The sequence below is a fragment of the Dendrobates tinctorius genome, unplaced genomic scaffold (genome assembly GCF_039654945.1).
Source record: "Dendrobates tinctorius isolate UK_male_01 unplaced genomic scaffold, ASM3965494v1 ptg000331l, whole genome shotgun sequence".
Taxonomy (NCBI): Eukaryota; Metazoa; Chordata; class Amphibia; order Anura; family Dendrobatidae; genus Dendrobates; species Dendrobates tinctorius.
Genome location: NW_027361997.1, coordinates 1,857,010 through 1,879,704, shown reverse-complemented (window position 1 = coordinate 1,879,704; position 22,695 = coordinate 1,857,010). Strand labels below are relative to the sequence as shown.

At 50.2% G+C, this 22,695-nt stretch overlaps 1 protein-coding gene across 2 annotated transcripts in view; it reads left to right on the top strand.

Annotated features, from left to right (window-relative positions):
* LOC141074239 (uncharacterized) overlaps positions 1 to 22,695 on the top strand; it is an 86,205-nt gene that overhangs the window by 15,950 nt on the left and 47,560 nt on the right. For both annotated transcript variants that reach the window (XM_073561838.1, XM_073561837.1), the window contains exon 2: positions 22,365 to 22,503. In XM_073561838.1, the coding sequence (XP_073417939.1) occupies positions 22,426 to 22,503 (78 nt within the window). In that variant the 5' untranslated portion in view covers positions 22,365 to 22,425. The remainder of the gene's footprint in view (positions 1 to 22,364; positions 22,504 to 22,695) is intronic.

Sequence of the window (22,695 nt, the reverse complement as noted above, 5' to 3'; positions counted from 1 at the left end):
CTCCTCCTGTGCCATCATCCATGTCTCCCCCTAGTCCTGTCCTGCATGTATGATTACTGGGAACTTTATATCCCCCTCCTCCTGTGCCACCATCCATGTCTCCCCCTAGTCCTGTCCTGCATGTATGATTACTGGGAACTATATCCCCCTCCTCCTGTGCCATCATCCATGTCTCCCCCTACTCCTGTCCTTCATGTATGATTACTGGGAACTTTATATCCCCCTCCTCCTGTGCCATCATCCATGTCTCCCCCTAGTCCAGCCCTGCATGTATGATTACTGGGAACTTTATATCCCCCTCCTCCTGTGCCATCATCCATGTCTCCCCCTAGTCCTGTCCTGCATGTATGATTACTGGGAACTTTATACCCCCCTCCTCCTGTGCCATCATCCATGTCTCCCCCTAGTCCTGTCCTGCATGTATGATTACTGGGAACTTTATATCCCCCTCCTCCTGTGCCATCATCCATGTCTCCCCCTAGTCCTGTCCTTTATGTATGATTACTGGGAACTATACCCCCTCCTCCTGTGCCATCATCCATGTCTCCCCCTAGTCCTGTCCTGCATGTATGATTACTGGGAACTTTATATCCCCCTCCTCCTGTGCCATCATCCAGGTCTCCCCCTAGTCCTGTCCTGCATGTATGATTACTGGGAACTTTATATCCCCCTCCTCCTGTGCCACCATCCATGTCTCCCCCTAGTCCTGTCCTGCATGTATGATTACTGGGAACTATATCCCCCTCCTCCTGTGCCATCATCCATGTCTCCCCCTACTCCTGTCCTTCATGTATGATTACTGGGAACTTTATATCCCCCTCCTCCTGTGCCATCATCCATGTCTCCCCCTAGTCCAGCCCTGCATGTATGATTACTGGGAACTATACCCCCCTCCTCCTGTGCCATCATCCATGTCTCCCCCTAGTCCTGCCCTGCATGTATGATTACTGGGAACTTTATATCCCCTCCTCCTGTGCCATCATCCATGTCTCCCCCTAGTCCTGTCCTGCATGTATGATTACTGGGAACTTTATATCCCCCTCCTCCTGTGCCATCATCCATGTCTCCCCCTAGTCCTGTCCTGCATGTATGATTACTGGGAACTTTATATCCCCCTCCTCCTGTGCCATCATCCATGTCTCCCCCTAGTCCTGTCCTGCATGTATGATTACTAGGAACTTTATCCCCCTCCTCCTGTGCCACCATCCATGTCTCCCCCTAGTCCTGCCCTGCATGTATGATTACTAGGATCTTTATATCCCCCTCCTCCTGTGCCACCATCCATGTCTCCCCCTAGTCCTGCCCTGCATGTATGATTACTGGGAACTTTATATCCCCCTCCTCCTGTGCCATCATCCATGTCTCCCCCTAGTCCTGTCCTGCATGTATGATTACTAGGAACTTTATATCCCCCTCCTCCTGTGCCATCATCCATGTCTCCCCCTAGTCCTGTCCTTCATGTATGATTACTGGGAACTTTATTCCCCTCCTCCTGTGCCATCATCCATGTCTCCCCCTACTCCTGCCCTGCATGTATGATTACTGGGAACTTTATATCCCCCTCCTCCTGTGCCACCATCCATGTCTCCCCCTAGTCCTGCCCTGCATGTATGATTACTGGGAACTTTATATCCCCCTCCTCCTGTGCCATCATCCATGTCTCCCCCTAGTCCTGTCCTCCATGTATGATTACTGGGAACTATACCCCCTCCTCCTGTGCCATCATCCATGTCTCCCCCTAGTCCTGCCCTGCATGTATGATTACTAGGAACTTTATATCCCCTCCTCCTGTGCCATCATCCATGTCTCCCCCTAGTCCTGTCCTGCATGTATGATTACTGGGAACTATACCCCCCTCCTCCTGTGCCATCATCCATGTCTCCCCCTAGTCCTGTCCTGCATGTATGATTACTGGGAACTATACCCCCCTCCTCCTGTGCCATCATCCATGTCTCCCCCTAGTCCTGTCCTGCATGTATGATTACTGGGAACTTTATACCCCCCTCCTCCTGTGCCACCATCCAGGTCTCCCCCTAGTCCTGCCCTGCATGTATGATTACTGGGAACTTTATATCCCCCTCCTCCTGTGCCATCATCCATGTCTCCCCCTAGTCCTGCCCTGCATGTATGATTACTGGGAACTATACCCCCCTCCTCCTGTGCCATCATCCATGTCTCCCCCTAGTCCTGTCCTGCATGTATGATTACTGGGAACTTTATACCCCCCTCCTCCTGTGCCACCATCCAGGTCTCCCCCTAGTCCTGCCCTGCATGTATGATTACTGGGAACTTTATATCCCCCTCCTCCTGTGCCACCATCCATGTCTCCCCCTAGTCCTGCCCTGCATGTATGATTACTGGGAACGATACCCCCCTCCTCCTGTGCCATCATCCATGTCTCCCCCTACTCCTGCCCTGCATGTATGATTACTGGGAACTTTATTCCCCTCCTCCTGTGCCACCATCCATGTCTCCCCCTAGTCCTGCCCTGCATGTATGATTACTGGGAACTTTATATCCCCCTCCTCCTGTGCCATCATCCATGTCTCCCCCTAGTCCTGTCCTGCATGTATGATTACTGGGAACTTTATATCCCCTCCTCCTGTGCCATCATCCATGTCTCCCCCTAGTCCAGCCCTGCATGTATGATTACTGGGAACTATACCCCCCTCCTCCTGTGCCATCATCCATGTCTCCCCCTAGTCCTGCCCTGCATGTATAATTAATGGGAACTTTATATCCCCCTCCTCCTGTGCCATCATCCATGTCTCCCCCTAGTCCAGCCCTGCATGTATGATTACTGGGAACCATACCCCCCTCCTCCTGTGCCATCATCCAGGTCTCCCCCTACTCCTGCCCTGCATGTATGATTACTGGGAACTTTATATCCCCCTCCTCCTGTGCCATCATCCATGTCTCCCCCTAGTCCTGTCCTGCATGTATGATTACTGGGAACTTTATACCCCCCTCCTCCTGTGCCATCATCCAGGTCTCCCCCTAGTCCTGCCCTGCATGTATGATTACTGGGAACTTTATATCCCCCTCCTCCTGTGCCATCATCCAGGTCTCCCCCTAGTCCTGCCCTGCATGTATGATTACTGGGAACTTTATATCCCCCTCCTCCTGTGCCATCATCCAGGTCTCCCCCTAGTCCTGCCCTGCATGTATGATTACTGGGAACTTTATATCCCCCTCCTCCTGTGCCATCATCCATGTCTCCCCCTAGTACTGTCCTGCATGTATGATTACTGGGAACTATACCCCCCTCCTCCTGTGCCATCATCCATGTCTCCCCCTAGTCCAGTCCTGCATGTATGATTACTGGGAACTTTATATCCCCCTCCTCCTGTGCCACCATCCATGTCTCCCCCTAGTCCTGCCCTGCATGTATGATTACTGGGAACTTAATATCCCCCTCCTCCTGTGCCATCATCCATGTCTCCCCCTAGTCCTGTCCTGCATGTATGATTACTGGGAACTTTATATCCCCCTCCTCCTGTGCCACCATCCATGTCTCCCCCTAGTCCTGTCCTGCATGTATGATTACTGGGAACTTTATTTTCCCCTCCTCCTGTGCCATCATCCATGTCTCCCCCCTAGTCCTGTCCTTCATGTATGATTACTGGGAACTTTATATCCCCCTCCTCCTGTGCCATCATCCATGTCTCCCCCTAGTCCTGTCCTGCATGTATGATTACTGGGAACTATACCCCCCTCCTCCTGTGCCATCAACCATGTCTCCCCATAGTCCTGTCCTGCATGTATGATTACTGGGAACTTTATATCCCCCTCCTCCTGTGCCACCATCCATGTCTCCCCCTAGTCCTGCCCTGCATGTATGATTACTGGGAACTTTATATCCCCCTCCTCCTGTGCCATCATCCATGTCTCCCCCTAGTCCTGTCCTGCATGTATGATTACTGGGAACTTTATATCCCCCTCCTCCTGTGCCGCCATCCATGTCTCCCCCTAGTCCTGCCCTGCATGTATGATTACTGGGAACTTTATATCCCCTCCTCCTGTGCCATCATCCATGTCTCCCCCTAGTCCTGTCCTGCATGTATGATTACTGGGAACTTTATTTTCCCCTCCTCCTGTGCCATCATCCATGTCTCCCCCCTAGTCCTGTCCTTCATGTATGATTACTGGGAACTTTATATCCCCCTCCTCCTGTGCCATCATCCATGTCTCCCCCTAGTCCTGTCCTGCATGTATGATTACTGGGAACTTTATATCCCCCTCCTCCTGTGCCACCATCCATGTCTCCCCCTAGTCCTGCCCTGCATGTATGATTACTGGGAACTTTATATCCCCCTCCTCCTGTGCCATCATCCATGTCTCCCCCTAGTCCTGTCCTGCATGTATGATTACTGGGAACTTTATATCCCCCTCCTCCTGTGCCATCATCCATTTCTCCCCCTAGTCCTGCCCTGCATGTATGATTACTGGGAACTTTATATCCCCCTCCTCCTGTGCCATCATCCATGTCTCCCCCTAGTCCTGTCCTGCATGTATGATTACTAGGAACTTTATATCCCCCTCCTCCTGTGCCATCATCCATGTCTCCCCCTAGTCCTGTCCTTCATGTATGATTACTGGGAACTTTATTCCCCTCCTCCTGTGCCATCATCCATGTCTCCCCCTACTCCTGCCCTGCATGTATGATTACTGGGAACTTTATATCCCCCTCCTCCTGTGCCATCATCCAGGTCTCCCCCTAGTCCTGTCCTTCATGTATGATTACTGGGAACTTTATATCCCCCTCCTCCTGTGCCATCATCCAGGTCTCCCCCTAGTCCTGTCCTTCATGTATGATTACTGGGAACTTTATACCCCCCTCCTCCTGTGCCATCATTCATGTCTCCCCCTAGTCCTGCCCTGCATGTATGATTACTGGGAACTATACCCCCCTCCTCCTGTGCCATCATCCATGTCTCCCCTAGTCCTGTCCTGCATGTATGATTACTGGGAACTTTATACCCCCCTCCTCCTGTGCCACCATCCAGGTCTCCCCCTAGTCCTGCCCTGCAGGTATGATTACTGGGAACTTTATATCCCCCTCCTCCTGTGCCATCATCCATGTCTCCCCCTAGTCCTGCCCTGCATGTATGATTACTGGGAACTATACCCCCCTCCTCCTGTGCCATCATCCATGTCTCCCCCTAGTCCTGTCCTGCATGTATGATTACTGGGAACTTTATACCCCCCTCCTCCTGTGCCACCATCCAGGTCTCCCCCTAGTCCTGCCCTGCATGTATGATTACTGGGAACTTTATATCCCCCTCCTCCTGTGCCACCATCCATGTCTCCCCCTAGTCCTGCCCTGCATGTATGATTACTGGGAACTATACCCCCCTCCTCCTGTGCCATCATCCAGGTCTCCCCCTACTCCTGCCCTGCATGTATGATTACTGGGAACTTTATTCCCCTCCTCCTGTGCCACCATCCATGTCTCCCCCTAGTCCTGCCCTGCATGTATAATTACTGGGAACTTTATATCCCCCTCCTCCTTTGCCATCATCCATGTCTCCCCCTAGTCCTGTCCTGCATGTATGATTACTGGGAACTTTATATCCCCTCCTCCTGTGCCATCATCCATGTCTCCCCCTAGTCCTGCCCTGCATGTATGATTACTGGGAACTTTATATCCCCTCCTCCTGTGCCATCATCCATGTCTCCCCCTAGTCCTGCCCTGCATGTATGATTACTGGGAACTTTATATCCCCTCCTCCTGTGCCATCATCCATGCCTCCCCCTAGTCCTGTCCTGCATGTATGATTACTGGGAACTTTATATCCCCTCCTCCTGTGCCATCATCCATGTCTCCCCCTAGTCCTGCCCTGCATGTATGATTACTGGGAACTTTATTCCCCTCCTCCTGTGCCATCATCCAGGTCTCCCCCTAGTCCTGTCCTTCATGTATGATTACTGGGAACTTTATATCCCCCTCCTCCTGTGCCATCATCCATGTCTCCCCCTAGTCCTGTCCTTCATGTATGATTACTGGGAACTTTATATCCCCCTCCTCCTGTGCCATCATCCATGTCTCCCCCTAGTCCTGCCCTGCATGTATGATTACTAGGAACTTTATATCCCCCTCCTCCTGTGCCACCATTCATGTGTCCCCCTAGTCCTGCCCTGCATGTATGATTACTGGGAACTATATCCCCCTCCTCCTGTGCCATCATCCATGTCTCCCCCTAGTCCTGCCCTGCATGTATGATTACTGGGAACTATACCCCCCTCCTCCTGTGCCATCATCCATGTCTCCCCTAGTCCTGTCCTGCATGTATGATTACTGGGAACTTTATACCCCCCTCCTCCTGTGCCACCATCCAGGTCTCCCCCTAGTCCTGCCCTGCAGGTATGATTACTGGGAACTTTATATCCCCCTCCTCCTGTGCCATCATCCATGTCTCCCCCTAGTCCTGCCCTGCATGTATGATTACTGGGAACTATACCCCCCTCCTCCTGTGCCATCATCCAGGTCTCCCCCCTACTCCTGCCCTACATGTATGATTACTGGGAACTATACCCCCCTCCTCCTGTGCCACCATCCATGTCTCCCCCTAGTCCTGCCCTGCATGTATGATTACTGGGAACTATACCCCCCTCCTCCTGTGCCATCATCCAGGTCTCCCCCCTACTCCTGCCCTACATGTATGATTACTGGGAACTATACCCCCCTCCTCCTGTGCCACCATCCATGTCTCCCCCTAGTCCTGCCCTGCATGTATGATTACTGGGAACTATACCCCCCTCCTCCTGTGCCATCATCCAGGTCTCCCCCTACTCCTGCCCTGCATGTATGATTACTGGGAACTTTATTCCCCTCCTCCTGTGCCACCATCCATGTCTTCCCCTAGTCCTGCCCTGCATGTATGAGTACTGGGAACTTTATACCCCCCTCCTCCTGTGCCACCATCCATGTCTCCCCCTAGTCCTGCCCTGCATGTATGATTACTGGGAACTTTATATCCCCCTCCTCCTGTGCCACCATCCATGTCTCCCCCTATTCCTGCCCTGCATGTATGATTACTGGGAACTTTATATCCCCCTCCTCCTGTGCCACCATCCATGTCTCCCCCTATTCCTGCCCTGCATGTATGATTACTGGGAACTTTATACCCCCCTCCTCCTGTGCCATCATCCATGTCTCCCCCTAGTCCTGCCCTGCATGTATGATTACTGGGAACTTTATTCCCCTCCTCCTGTGCCATCATCCAGGTCTCCCCCTAGTCCTGTCCTTCAGGTATGATTACTGGGAACTTTATATCCCTTTCCTCCTGTGCCATCATCCATGTCTCCCCCTATTCCTGCCCTGCATGTATGATTACTGGGAACTTTATCCCCCTCCTCCTGTGCCACCATCCATGTCTCCCCCTAGTCCTGCCCTGCATGTATGATTACTGGGAACTTTATATCCCCCTCCTCCTGTGCCACCATCCATGTCTCCCCCTAGTCCTGCCCTGCATGTATGATTACTGGGAACTATACCCCCCTCCTCCTGTGCCATCATCCAGGTCTCCCCCTACTCCTGCCCTGCATGTATGATTACTGGGAACTTTATATCCCCTCCTCCTGTGCCATCATCCATGTCTCCCCCTAGTCCTGCCCTGCATGTATGTTTACTGGGAACTTTATATCCCCCTCCTCCTGTGCCATCATCCATGTCTCCCCCTAGTCCTGCCCTGCATGTATGATTACTGGGAACTATATCCCCCTCCTCCTGTGCCATCATCCATGTCTCCCCTTGTCCTGCCCTGCATGTATGATTACTGGGAACTTTATATCCCCTCCTCCTGTGCCATCATCCATGTCTCCCCCTAGTCCTGCCCTGCATGTATGATTACTAGGAACTTTATATCCCCCTCCTCCTGTGCCATCATCCAGGTCTCCCCCTAGTCCTGCCCTGCATGTATGATTACTGGGAACTTTATATCCCCCTCCTCCTGTGCCATCATCCATGTCTCCCCCTAGTCCTGTCCTTCATGTATGATTACTGGGAACTTTATACCCCCCTCCTCCTGTGCCACCATCCATGTCTCCCCCTAGTCCTGCCCTGCATGTATGATTACTGGGAACTTTATATCCCCCTCCTCCTGTGCCATCATCCAGGTCTCCCCCTAGTCCTGTCCTTCATGTATGATTACTGGGAACTTTATATCCCCCTCCTCCTGTGCCATCATCCATGTCTCCCCCTAGTCCTGCCCTGCATGTATGATTACTGGGAACTTTATATCCCCCTCCTCCTGTGCCATCATCCATGTCTCCCCCTAGTCCTGCCCTGCATGTATGATTACTGGGAACTTTATTCCCCTCCTCCTGTGCCACCATCCATGTCTCCCCCTAGTCCTGCCCTGCATGTATGATTACTGGGAACTTTATATCCCCCTCCTCCTGTGCCATCATCCATGTCTCCCTCTAGTCCTGCCCTGCATGTATGATTACTGGGAACTTTATATCCCCCTCCTCCTGTGCCATCATCCATGTCTCCCCCTAGTCCTGCCCTGCATGTATGAGTACTGGGAACTTTATACCCCCCTCCTCCTGTGCCACCATCCATGTCTCCCCCTAGTCCTGCCCTGCATGTATGATTACTGGGAACTTTATATCCCCCTCCTCCTGTGCCACCATCCATGTCTCCCCCTATTCCTGCCCTGCATGTATGATTACTGGGAACTTTATATCCCCCTCCTCCTGTGCCACCATCCATGTCTCCCCCTAGTCCTGCCCTGCATGTATGATTACTGGGAACTTTATATCCCCCTCCTCCTGTGCCACCATCCATGTCTCCCCCTAGTCCTGCCCTGCATGTATTATTACTGGGAACTTTATACCCCCCTCCCCCCTCCTCCTGTGCCACCATCCATGTCTCCCCCTAGTCCTGCCCTGCATGTATGATTACTGGGAACTTTATATCCCCCTCCTCCTGTGCCACCATCCATGTCTCCCCCTAGTCCTGTCCTGCATGTATGATTACTGGGAACTTTATACCCCCCTCCTGTGCCACCATCCATGTCTCCCCCTAGTCCTGCCCTGCATGTATGATTACTGGGAACTTTATATCCTCCTCCTCCTGTGCCACCATCCATGTCTCCCCCTAGTCCTGCCCTGCATGTATGATTACTGGGAACTATATCCCCCTCCTCCTGTGCCATCATCCATGTCTCCCCTTGTCCTGCCCTGCATGTATGATTACTGGGAACTTTATCCCCCTCCTCCTGTGCCATCATCCATGTCTCCCCCTAGTCCTGCCCTGCATGTATGATTACTGGGAACTTTATATCCCCTCCTCCTGTGCCATCATCCATGTCTCCCCCTAGTCCTGCCCTGCATGTATGATTACTAGGAACTTTATATCCCCCTCCTCCTGTGCCATCATCCAGGTCCCCCCCAGTCCTGCCCTGCATGTATGATTACTGGGAACTTTATATCCCCCTCCTCCTGTGCCATCATCCATGTCTCCCCCTAGTCCTGTCCTTCATGTATGATTACTGGGAACTTTATACCCCCCTCCTCCTGTGCCACCATCCATGTCTCCCCCTAGTCCTGCCCTGCATGTATGATTACTGGGAACTATACCCCCCTCCTCCTGTGCCATCATCCAGGTCTCTCCCTACTCCTGCCCTGCATGTATGATTACTGGGAACTTTATTCCCCTCCTCCTGTGCCACCATCCATGTCTTCCCCTAGTCCTGCCCTGCATGTATGATTACTGGGAACTTTATATCCCCCTCCTCCTGTGCCATCATCCAGGTCTCCCCCTAGTCCTGTCCTTCATGTATGATTACTGGGAACTTTATATCCCCCTCCTCCTGTGCCATCATCCATGTCTCCCCCTAGTCCTGCCCTGCATGTATGATTACTGGGAACTTTATATCCCCCTCCTCCTGTGCCATCATCCATGTCTCCCCCTAGTCCTGCCCTGCATGTATGTTTACTGGGAACTTTATATCCCCCTCCTCCTGTGCCATCATCCAGGTCCCCCCCTAGTCCTGCCCTGCATGTATGATTACTGGGAACTTTATATCCCCCTCCTCCTGTGCCATCATCCATGTCTCCCCCTAGTCCTGTCCTTCATGTATGATTACTGGGAACTTTATACCCCCCTCCTCCTGTGCCACCATCCATGTCTCCCCCTAGTCCTGCCCTGCATGTATGATTACTGGGAACTATACCCCCCTCCTCCTGTGCCATCATCCAGGTCTCTCCCTACTCCTGCCCTGCATGTATGATTACTGGGAACTTTATTCCCCTCCTCCTGTGCCACCATCCATGTCTTCCCCTAGTCCTGCCCTGCATGTATGATTACTGGTAACTTTATATCCCCCTCCTCCTGTGCCATCATCCAGGTCTCCCCCTAGTCCTGTCCTTCATGTATGATTACTGGGAACTTTATATCCCCCTCCTCCTGTGCCATCATCCATGTCTCCCCCTAGTCCTGCCCTGCATGTATGATTACTGGGAACTTTATATCCCCCTCCTCCTGTGCCATCATCCATGTCTCCCCCTAGTCCTGCCCTGCATGTATGATTACTGGGAACTATACCCCCCTCCTCCTGTGCCACCATCCATGTCTTCCCCTAGTCCTGCCCTGCATGTATGATTACTGGGAACTTTATATCCCCCTCCTCCTGTGCCACCATCCATGTCTCCCCCTAGTCCTGCCCTGCATGTATGATTACTAGGAACTTTATATCCCCCTCCTCCTGTGCCACCATTCATGTGTCCCCCTAGTCCTGCCCTGCATGTATGATTACTGGGAACTATATCCCCCTCCTCCTGTGCCATCATCCATGTCTCCCCGTAGTCCTGTCCTTCATGTATGATTACTGGGAACTTTATACCCCCCTCCTCCTGTGCCACCATCCATGTCTCCCCCTAGTCCTGCCCTGCATGTATGATTACTGGGAACTATACCCCCCTCCTCCTGTGCCATCATCCAGGTCTCCCCCCTACTCCTGCCCTACATGTATGATTACTGGGAACTATACCCCCCTCCTCCTGTGCCACCATCCATGTCTCCCCCTAGTCCTGCCCTGCATGTATGATTACTGGGAACTATACCCCCCTCCTCCTGTGCCATCATCCAGGTCTCCCCCTACTCCTGCCCTGCATGTATGATTACTGGGAACTTTATTCCCCTCCTCCTGTGCCACCATCCATGTCTTCCCCTAGTCCTGCCCTGCATGTATGATTACTTGGAACTTTATATCCCCCTCCTCCTGTGCCATCATCCAGGTCTCCCCCTAGTCCTGTCCTTCATGTATGATTACTGGGAACTTTATATCCCCCTCCTCCTGTGCCATCATCCATGTCTCCCCCTAGTCCTGCCCTGCATGTATGATTACTGGGAACTTTATATCCCCCTCCTCCTGTGCCATCATCCATGTCTCCCTCTAGTCCTGCCCTGCATGTATGATTACTGGGAACTTTATATCCCCCTCCTCCTGTGCCATCATCCATGTCTCCCCCTAGTCCTGCCCTGCATGTATGAGTACTGGGAACTTTATACCCCCCTCCTCCTGTGCCACCATCCATGTCTCCCCCTAGTCCTGCCCTGCATGTATGATTACTGGGAACTTTATATCCCCCTCCTCCTGTGCCACCATCCATGTCTCCCCCTATTCCTGCCCTGCATGTATGATTACTGGGAACTTTATATCCCCCTCCTCCTGTGCCACCATCCATGTCTCCCCCTATTCCTGCCCTGCATGTATGATTACTGGGAACTTTATACCCCCCTCCTCCTGTGCCATCATCCATGTCTCCCCCTAGTCCTGCCCTGCATGTATGATTACTGGGAACTTTATTCCCCTCCTCCTGTGCCATCATCCAGGTCTCCCCCTAGTCCTGTCCTTCAGGTATGATTACTGGGAACTTTATATCCCCCTCCTCCTGTGCCATCATCCATGTCTCCCCCTATTCCTGCCCTGCATGTATGATTACTGGGAACTTTATCCCCCTCCTCCTGTGCCACCATCCATGTCTCCCCCTAGTCCTGCCCTGCATGTATGATTACTGGGAACTTTATATCCCCCTCCTCCTGTGCCACCATCCATGTCTCCCCCTAGTCCTGCCCTGCATGTATGATTACTGGGAACTATACCCCCCTCCTCCTGTGCCATCATCCAGGTCTCCCCCTACTCCTGCCCTGCATGTATGATTACTGGGAACTTTATATCCCCTCCTCCTGTGCCATCATCCATGTCTCCCCCTAGTCCTGCCCTGCATGTATGATTACTGGGAACTTTATATCCCCCTCCTCCTGTGCCATCATCCATGTCTCCCCCTAGTCCTGCCCTGCATGTATGATTACTGGGAACTATATCCCCCTCCTCCTGTGCCATCATCCATGTCTCCCCCTAGTCCTGCCCTGCATGTATGATTACTGGGAACTATATCCCCCTCCTCCTGTGCCATCATCCATGTCTCCCCTTGTCCTGCCCTGCATGTATGATTACTGGGAACTTTATCCCCCTCCTCCTGTGCCATCATCCATGTCTCCCCCTAGTCCTGTCCTTCATGTATGATTACTGGGAACTTTATATCCCCTCCTCCTGTGCCATCATCCATGTCTCCCCCTAGTCCTGCCCTGCATGTATGATTACTAGGAACTTTATATCCCCCTCCTCCTGTGCCATCATCCAGGTCTCCCCCTAGTCCTGCCCTGCATGTATGATTACTGGGAACTTTATATCCCCCTCCTCCTGTGCCATCATCCATGTCTCCCCCTAGTCCTGTCCTTCATGTATGATTACTGGGAACTTTATACCCCCCTCCTCCTGTGCCACCATCCATGTCTCCCCCTAGTCCTGCCCTGCATGTATGATTACTGGGAACTATACCCCCCTCCTCCTGTGCCATCATCCAGGTCTCCCCCTACTCCTGCCCTGCATGTATGATTACTGGGAACTTTATTCCCCTCCTCCTGTGCCACCATCCATGTCTTCCCCTAGTCCTGCCCTGCATGTATGATTACTGGGAACTTTATATCCCCCTCCTCCTGTGCCATCATCCAGGTCTCCCCCTAGTCCTGTCCTTCATGTATGATTACTGGGAACTTTATATCCCCCTCCTCCTGTGCCATCATCCATGTCTCCCCCTAGTCCTGCCCTGCATGTATGATTACTGGGAACTTTATATCCCCCTCCTCCTGTGCCATCATCCATGTCTCCCCCTAGTCCTGCCCTGCATGTATGATTACTGGGAACTTTATTCCCCTCCTCCTGTGCCACCATCCATGTCTTCCCCTAGTCCTGCCCTGCATGTATGATTACTGGGAACTTTATATCCCCCTCCTCCTGTGCCACCATCCATGTCTCCCCCTAGTCCTGCCCTGCATGTATGATTACTGGGAACTTTATATCCCCCTCCTCCTGTGCCACCATCCATGTCTCCCCCTAGTCCTGCCCTGCATGTATTATTACTGGGAACTGTATACCCCCCTCCCCCCTCCTCCTGTGCCACCATCCATGTCTCCCCCTAGTCCTGCCCTGCATGTATGATTACTGGGAACTTTATATCCCCCTCCTCCTGTGCCACCATCCATGTCTCCCCCTAGTCCTGCCCTGCATGTATGATTACTGGGAACTATATCCCCCTCCTCCTGTGCCATCATCCATGTCTCCCCTTGTCCTGCCCTGCATGTATGATTACTGGGAACTTTATCCCCCTCCTCCTGTGCCATCATCCATGTCTCCCCCTAGTCCTGCCCTGCATGTATGATTACTGGGAACTTTATACCCCCCTCCTCCTGTGCCACCATTCATGTCTCCCCCTAGTCGTACCCTGCATGTATGATTACTGGGAACTTTATATCCCCCTCCTCCTGTGCCACCATCCATGTCTCCCCCTAGTCCTGCCCTGCATGTATTATTACTAGGAACTTTATATCCCCCTCCTCCTGTGCCACCATCCATGTCTCCCCTTGTCCTGCCCTGCATGTATGATTACTGGGAACTTTATATCCCCTCCTCCTGTGCCATCATCCATGTCTCCCCCTAGTCCTGCCCTGCATGTATGATTACTAGGAACTTTATATCCCCCTCCTCCTGTGCCATCATCCAGGTCCCCCCCTAGTCCTGCCCTGCATGTATGATTACTGGGAACTTTATATCCCCCTCCTCCTGTGCCATCATCCATGTCTCCCCCTAGTCCTGTCCTTCATGTATGATTACTGGGAACTTTATACCCCCCTCCTCCTGTGCCACCATCCATGTCTCCCCCTAGTCCTGCCCTGCATGTATGATTACTGGGAACTATACCCCCCTCCTCCTGTGCCATCATCCAGGTCTCTCCCTACTCCTGCCCTGCATGTATGATTACTGGGAACTTTATTCCCCTCCTCCTGTGCCACCATCCATGTCTTCCCCTAGTCCTGCCCTGCATGTATGATTACTGGGAACTTTATATCCCCCTCCTCCTGTGCCATCATCCAGGTCTCCCCCTAGTCCTGTCCTTCATGTATGATTACTGGGAACTTTATATCCCCCTCCTCCTGTGCCATCATCCATGTCTCCCCCTAGTCCTGCCCTGCATGTATGATTACTGGGAACTTTATATCCCCCTCCTCCTGTGCCATCATCCATGTCTCCCCCTAGCCTGCCCTGCATGTATGATTACTGGGAACTTTATTCCCCACCTCCTGTGCCACCATCCATGTCTTCCCCTAGTCCTGCCCTGCATGTATGATTACTGGGAACTTTATATCCCCCTCCTCCTGTGCCACCATCCATGTCTCCCCCTAGTCCTGCCCTTCATGTATGATTACTGGGAACTTTATATCCCCCTCCTCCTGTGCCACCATCCATGTCTCCCCCTAGTCCTGCCCTGCATGTATGATTACTGGGAACTTTATACCCCCCTCCCCCCTCCTCCTGTGCCACCATCCATGTCTCCCCCTAGTCCTGCCCTGCATGTATGATTACTGGGAACTTTATATCCCCCTCCTCCTGTGCCACCATCCATGTCTCCCCCTAGTCCTGTCCTGCATGTATGATTACTGGGAACTTTATACCCCCCTCCTCCTGTGCCACCATCCATGTCTCTCCCTAGTCCTGCACTGCATGTATGATTACTGGGAACTTTATATCCCCCTCCTCCTGTGCCACCATCCATGTCTCCCCCTAGTCCTGCCCTGCATGTATGATTACTGGGAACTTTTTTCCCCTCCTCCTGTGCCACCATCCATGTCTCCCCCTAGTCCTGCCCTGCATGTATGATTACTGGGAACTTTATATCCCCCTCCTCCTGTGCCATCATCCAGGTCTCCCCCTAGTCCTGCCCTGCATGTATGATTACTGGGAACTTTATATCCCCCTCCTCCTGTGCCACCATCCATGTCTCCCCCTAGTCCTGCCCTGCATGTATGATTACTGGGAACTTTATATCCCCCTCCTCCTGTGCCATCATCCAGGTCTCCCCCTAGTCCTGCCCTGCATGTATGATTACTGTGAACTTTATTCCCCTCCTCCTGTGCCATCATCCATGTCTCCCCCTAGTCCTGCCCTGCATGTATGATTACTGGGAACTTTATATCCCCCTCCTCCTGTGCCATCATCCATGTCTCCCCCTAGTCCTGTCCTTCATGTATGATTACTGGGAACTTTATTCCCCTCCTCCTGTGCCATCATCCATGTCTCCCCCCTAGTCCTGTCCTTCATGTATGATTACTGGGAACTTTATATCCCCCTCCTCCTGTGCCATCATCCATGTCTCCCCCTAGTCCTGTCCTGCATGTATGATTACTGGGAACTTTATATCCCCCTCCTCCTGTGCCATCATCCATGTCTCCCCCTAGTCCTGCCCTGCATGTATGATTACTGGGAACTTTATATCCCCCTCCTCCTGTGCCATCATCCATGTCTCCCCCTAGTCCTGTCCTGCATGTATGATTACTAGGAACTTTATATCCCCCTCCTCCTGTGCCATCATCCATGTCTCCCCCTAGTCCTGTCCTTCATGTATTTTTACTGGGAAATTTATTCCCCTCCTCCTGTGCCATCATCCATGTCTCCCCCTACTCCTGCCCTGCATGTATGATTACTGGGAACTTTATATCCCCCTCCTCCTGTGCCATCATCCAGGTCTCCCCCTAGTCCTGTCCTTCATGTATGATTACTGGGAACTTTATATCCCCCTCCTCCTGTGCCATCATCCATGTCTCCCCCTAGTCCTGCCCTGCATGTATGATTACTGGGAACTTTATACCCCCCTCCTCCTGTGCCACCATTCATGTCTCCCCCTAGTCCTACCCTGCATGTATGATTACTGGGAACTTTATATCCCCCTCCTCCTGTGCCACCATCCATGTCTCCCCCTAGTCCTGCCCTGCATGTATTATTACTAGGAACTTTATATCCCCCTCCTCCTGTGCCATCATCCATGTCTCCCCCTAGTCCTGCCCTGCATGTATGATTACTGGGAACTTTATATCCCCCTCCACCTGTGCCATCATCCATGTCTCCCCCTAGTCCTGCCCTGCATGTATGATTACTGGGAACTTTATATCCCCCTCCTCCTGTGCCATCATCCATGTCTCCCCCTAGTCCTGCCCTGCATGTATGATTACTGGGAACTATATCCCCCTCCTCCTGTGCCATCATCCATGTCTCCCCTAGTCCTGCCCTGCATGTATGATTACTGGGAACTTTATCCCCCTCCTCCTGTGCCATCATCCATGTCTCCCCCTAGTCCTGCCCTGCATGTATGATTACTGGGAACTTTATTCCCCTCCTCCTGTGCCATCATCCATGTCTCCCCCTAGTCCTGCCCTGCATGTGTGATTACTGGGAACTTTATATCCCCCTCCTCCTGTGCCATCATCCAGGTCTCCCCCTAGTCCTGTCCTTCATGTATGATTACTGGGAACTTTATTCCCCTCCTCCTGTGCCACCATCCATGTCTCCCCCTAGTCCTGCCCTGCATGTATGATTACTGGGAACTTTATCCCCCTCCTCCTGTGCCACCATCCATGTCTCCCCCTAGTCCTGCCCTGCATGTGTGATTACTGGGAACTTTATTCCCCTCCTCCTGTGCCACCATCCATGTCTCCCCCTAGTCCTGCCCTGCATGTGTGATTACTGGGAACTTTATATCCCCCTCCTCCTGTGCCATCATCCAGGTCTCCCCCTAGTCCTGTCCTTCATGTATGATTACTGGGAACTTTATTCCCCTCCTCCTGTGCCATCATCCATGTATCCCCCTAGTCCTGCCCTGCATGTGTGATTACTGGGAACTTTATATCCCCCTCCTCCTGTGCCATCATCCAGGTCTCCCCCTAGTCCTGTCCTTCATGTATGATTACTGGGAACTTTATTCCCCTCCTCCTGTGCCACCATCCATGTCTCCCCCTAGTCCTGCCCTGCATGTATGATTACTGGGAACTTTATCCCCCTCCTCCTGTGCCACCATCCATGTCCCCCTAGTCCTGCCCTGCATGTATGATTACTGGGAACTTTATCCCCCTCCTCCTGTGCCATCATCCATGTCTCCCCCTAGTCCTGTCCTTCATGTATGATTACTGGGAACTTTATTCCCCTCCTCCTGTGCCATCATCCATGTCTCCCCCTAGTCCTGCCCTGCATGTGTGATTACTGGGAACTTTATATCCCCCTCCTCCTGTGCCATCATCCAGGTCTCCCCCTAGTCCTGTCCCTCATTTATGATTACTGGGAACTTTATTCCCCTCCTCCTGTGCCACCATCCATGTCTCCCCCTAGTCCTGCCCTGCATGTATGATTACTGGGAACTTTATCCCCCTCCTCCTGTGCCACCATCCATGTCTCCCCCTAGTCCTGCCCTGCTTGTGTGATTACTGGGAACTTTATTCCCCTCCTCCTGTGCCACCATCCATGTCTCCCCCTAGTCCTGCCCTGCTTGTGTGATTACTGGGAACTTTATATCCCCCTCCTCCTGTGCCATCATCCATGTCTCCCCCTAGTCCTGTCCTTCATGTATGATTACTGGGAACGTTATATCCGCTGTTGTGAACTCATTTTCTGGTTTACCTCTGGCTTCTGGTGAGGGTGGTGGAGCTGGCTGTGTTGACAGAGGAGTCGTGAGTTCTCCATTCGGGCTCCCTCTATTGGTGACAGTAGGTAATAAAGCTGATCTAAATGGCAGAGACCTGCCACCTGAGGAGGAGGACTGTGAGTGGACATCAGGAGTCTCTGACTGGATTTAAGACAGCCGACTCCCTAATTTTGTGCTGTGATTTTTTTCCTGCCCTGAGGTTCTGGTTTCCATTTCTGTTCCTGCCTTCTCAAGCTAAGTGTGCTTTGCTATTTTTTCACATGAGATTTGGTTTGGTTTACTCAGTTTTTGTGGTCAGCCAGCCCCTGCTGGGGCTGTGCTGAATTTCCATTCTTATGTCTCTGTTTATGCCAGTGTGCTTTTTGTCCCTGATCAGATTGGTCTGTTTTTGCTCTGTCTTCAGAATATACCAGAGTGCTGATATAGGGAATTGAAGTCTAGCGACTTCAGGGTTTTTGTTATCAGAAAGTGTTGGACATTTTTTGGCAGGGTTTGTGCGTGATTGCAGATAGCATCTTTCCTTTCCTATCCTGTCTAGTTAGTGTGGGCCCCATCGTTTGCTCAGCCTATTTTTCTATCTGTGTTTGTGTTTTTTCATCTTGTCTCACTGACAATACATGTTTGGGGGCTGTATATTGCTTTGGGGTCTGCTCTGGGGCAGTTTAGATTTCCCCTTTTCTTGCTTTAGGCTTATTTAGTTCTCCGGCTGTGACGAGGCGGAAATCTAGTCATGTCCTACATGTATGATTACTGGGAACTTTATTCTCCTCCTCCTGTGCCATCATGCATGTCTCCCCCTAGTCCTGTCCTACATGTATGATTACTGGGAACTTTATTCTCCTCCTCCTGTGCCATCATCCATGTCTCCCCCTAGTCCTGCCCTGCCCTAGTCTTAAAGTCACTTTAAACCTGGATAGGTCCCTAAAAAAAAAAAAAAAATTTGTACATTTCCTTGAAAAAATGAGAAATTGCTGCTACATTTTTAAACCTCCTAAAATGCTAACAAAATACAGTACAATTTTACAAATAGTGCTGATGTAGAGCAGACATGTGGGAATTATTATTTATTAATTTTTTGCTATGGTATGACTATCTGAATTAAAGGGATATTCAGAGCTTGAAAATTGCTATTTTTTTTACATTTTTGTCAAATTTCCGATATTTTTTATAAATAAACACAAAACATATCAACCTAAATTTACCATTCTCATAAAGTATAATGTGTCACTAAAAAGCAATCTCAAAATCACTAGAGTTTGTTGAAGCGCCCCAGAGTTATTACCACATAAAGTGACACTGTTCGGATTTTTAAAATTTGGCTCTGTCACTAACGGGTTAAAAAAACCCTGCACGCAAGTTAGTTAATGGTGCGCTTTCAAACATATTTCCAGTTCGGAATGGCACAAGGCAGGGATGCCTTCTTTCACCCCTATTAATCATACTAACAATGGAACATCTAGCAACTGCAATACGTAGTAACTCTTCAATTAAAGGTATAAAACTCCAATCAGAGGAGCATAAATTGGCATTTTTTGGAGATTATATACTTTTATACATCTTCTCCCGCACTATAAGTCTTCCGAATATTATCTTGGAAATACATAAATTTGCTTTTTTGAGTACAGTAACTTTAAAATGAATTCTCACAAATCCGAGATCTTGAATATATCACTGCAGCCCTCCGCAGTAGAACAGTTAAGCACCTCATTTCTCTTCAGATGGCGCTTCGACTCGCTTACCTACCTGGGAGTTACAATAATAGCCAAAGTATCCCAGCTACAGTATATGAAGCAAATTTCATGATAGCTCTACACAAAGCCGAACTAAATCTGGAGAAGTGGCACAAATTACAGCTTTCATGGTTTGGCGGGGTAAATGTAATAAAAATGGACCTACTACCACATCTTCTATATTATTCCTTTATATTTACCTGCCTCCTTCTCCCGCCTCAAAAAAGCGATTACCCAATTTGTTTGGTCGCACAATTGAGCATGCATTTCATATTTTTTATTAGTCGACCAAAGCAGATTGGAGGAATCTGCCTCCCAGATTTTGCATTATATAGTTATGCATCAGTTGGAACGTGTATCCTATACCTATTCCATAGCAAAAATAACAAGAAGTGGGTCAACCTAGAAAATTCTCAAATAATCCTTTGGTCCACAAAAGGAGAGGGGGGCAGAGGCGCCTCTTTACCCTTCTTACCAGAAGCATGATATTACTTATCAAATGGGGAGACAGGAGTCCTTTGGGTCTCATCATCTCCTGGACCGCTGACTCCTATATCTCATAATCCAACTTTCCCTGCAGGGTTAAACAAAATGACCTTTCTAAATAAAGGTAGAAGCACACGTCCCATTATATACGACTACTTAAACCAAACTGGAATAAAATCCCTCCAAGAAATATTTTGGGGCAAAGACCCGCCTGCAGGTGCTTGGTTCTTGTTCAACCAACTAAAAAGTTTTATAATCAAAATAGCTAAACAAACCAACATATGCAGATCACTGACTCCCTTTGAAGGTCTTTATACATCGATGAACCCTCCAGACCACACTATTTCTCTGCTGTACAGACTCTTTCAAGAGGAACAAACCCCACGTTTTGGCATCGTTATCGTCGAACATGTTATAAACATGCAAACCGTGACATATGGTAATGTTTTGTAGTTGATTATTTGTGTTATGTGATATGTGTATGTAAATTAACTGTTTGTTTTGCAGAATTGTAAGAACATTGATGAGAACCTGATACCAATGGCAGACCGCTATGATTTTCAAAGAGGCCAAATTGTTGGTGCTGGTATGGCAGGCGCTAGTGTAACAGAAAGTGCCCGAATGCTTGGCGTGTCAAGAAGTACTGTATCCAAAGTAATGACTGCGTTTGAAAGAGAAGGAAAAACGTCCGCAGCAAAGCACAGGTCTGGCTGAAAGTCGAAGTTGACTGAGAGAGACCGTCGGACTCTAAAGCGAATTGTGAGAGAGGATCGCAAGACCACGGCTCCGAAAATCACTGCTGAGCTCAATGAACACCTGCAGAACCCAGTTTCCACGAAAACTGTTCGTCGGGAGCTGCACAAATCTGGATTCCACGGAAGAGCTGCAATTGTAAAAACGCTTCTCTCAATGACAAATGTTTCCAAGCGTTTAGTGTGGTGTGGAAACCTCCAGAATTGGTCCCTAAGCAGTTTTCCAGATGTCCCAAACAATTGAAAAGGGGATTCATCAGAGAAAATGACTTTACCCCAGTCCTCAGCAGTCCACTCCCTGTACCTCTTGCAGAATATCAGGCTGTCCATGATGTTTTTCCTGGAGAGAAGTGGCTTCTTTGCTGCCCTCCTTGAGACCAGGCCTTGCTCCAAGAGTCTCCGCCTCACAGTGCGTGCAGATGCACTCACACCTGCCTGCTGCCATTCCTGAGCAAGCTCTGCACTGTTGGTAGCCCGATCCCGCAGCTGAAACACTTTTAAGAGACGGTCCTGGCGCTTGCTGGTCTTTCTTGGACGCCCTGGAGCCTTTTTGGCAACAAGGGTACCTCTCTCCTTGAAGTTCTTGATGATGCGATAGATTGTTGACTGAGGTGCAATCTTTCTAGCTGCGATACTCTTCCCTGTTAGGCCATTTTTGTGCAGTGCAATGATGACTGCACGTGTTTCTTTAGAGATAACCATGGTTAACAGAAGAGAAACAATGATGCCAAGCACCAGCCTCCTTTTAAAGTGTCCAGTGGTGTCATTCTTAATCATGACAGATTGATCTCCAGCCTTGTCCTCATCAACACCCACACCTGTGTTAATGGAGCAATCACTGAAACGATGTTAGCTGGTCCTTTTAAGGCAGGGCTGTAATGATGTTGAAATGTGTTTTGGGGGATAAAGTTCATTTTCTAGGCAAATATTGACTTTGCAAGTAATTGCTGTTAAGCTGATCACTCTTTATAACATTCTGGAGTATATGCAAATTGCCATTAGAAAAAATGAAGCAGTAGACTTTGTAAATATTAATATTTGTGTCATTCTCAAAACTTTTGGCCATGACTGTACACTATGTGGTTGATTCTGTGGTGTCGTTCAAAAGTACAACTCGTCCTGTAAAAAACAAGCCCTCATGGCCATATTGACAGAAAAATAGAAAAGGTATGGCTCTGGGAAGAAGGGGAGCGAAAAATGAAAACTGAAAATCACTTGAGGGTCACCATCTAACCATTTCGTTGTCTTCTCTGTTCATTGTCCTAGATTTACGTCCCTTTTCCTCCTGTGTCACGATGTTCTACACCAATGTTCCTCATGTCCTTGTTCTGTTGATTGATGCACTTTCTTTTCATAGATCATGCAGGGACATTAGATCCCAGGAAAGAAATTCCCAAAGTTCATCCGATAAATGGAAGATGAAGGCCGACATGAGGAAGATGACCAGGAGTATATTAAGCCTCAATTTGGAGATCATCTACCTGCTGACTGGAGAGGTGCATTATTTAGGGAATTACATCACTTGATATCAGTAATATTTGAGTCTAATTTTGCAAGTTTTTGTCCATGACAAGTCTGAACTACTTAATGGTTTTGTGCCAAGACCTCTCCATCATGTGTAGCAGCGCTGCGCCGAGCCGGCCAGTCTAAAGTCACTTCCAGCTATGTTCCCGGGCCGGATCTTTAAT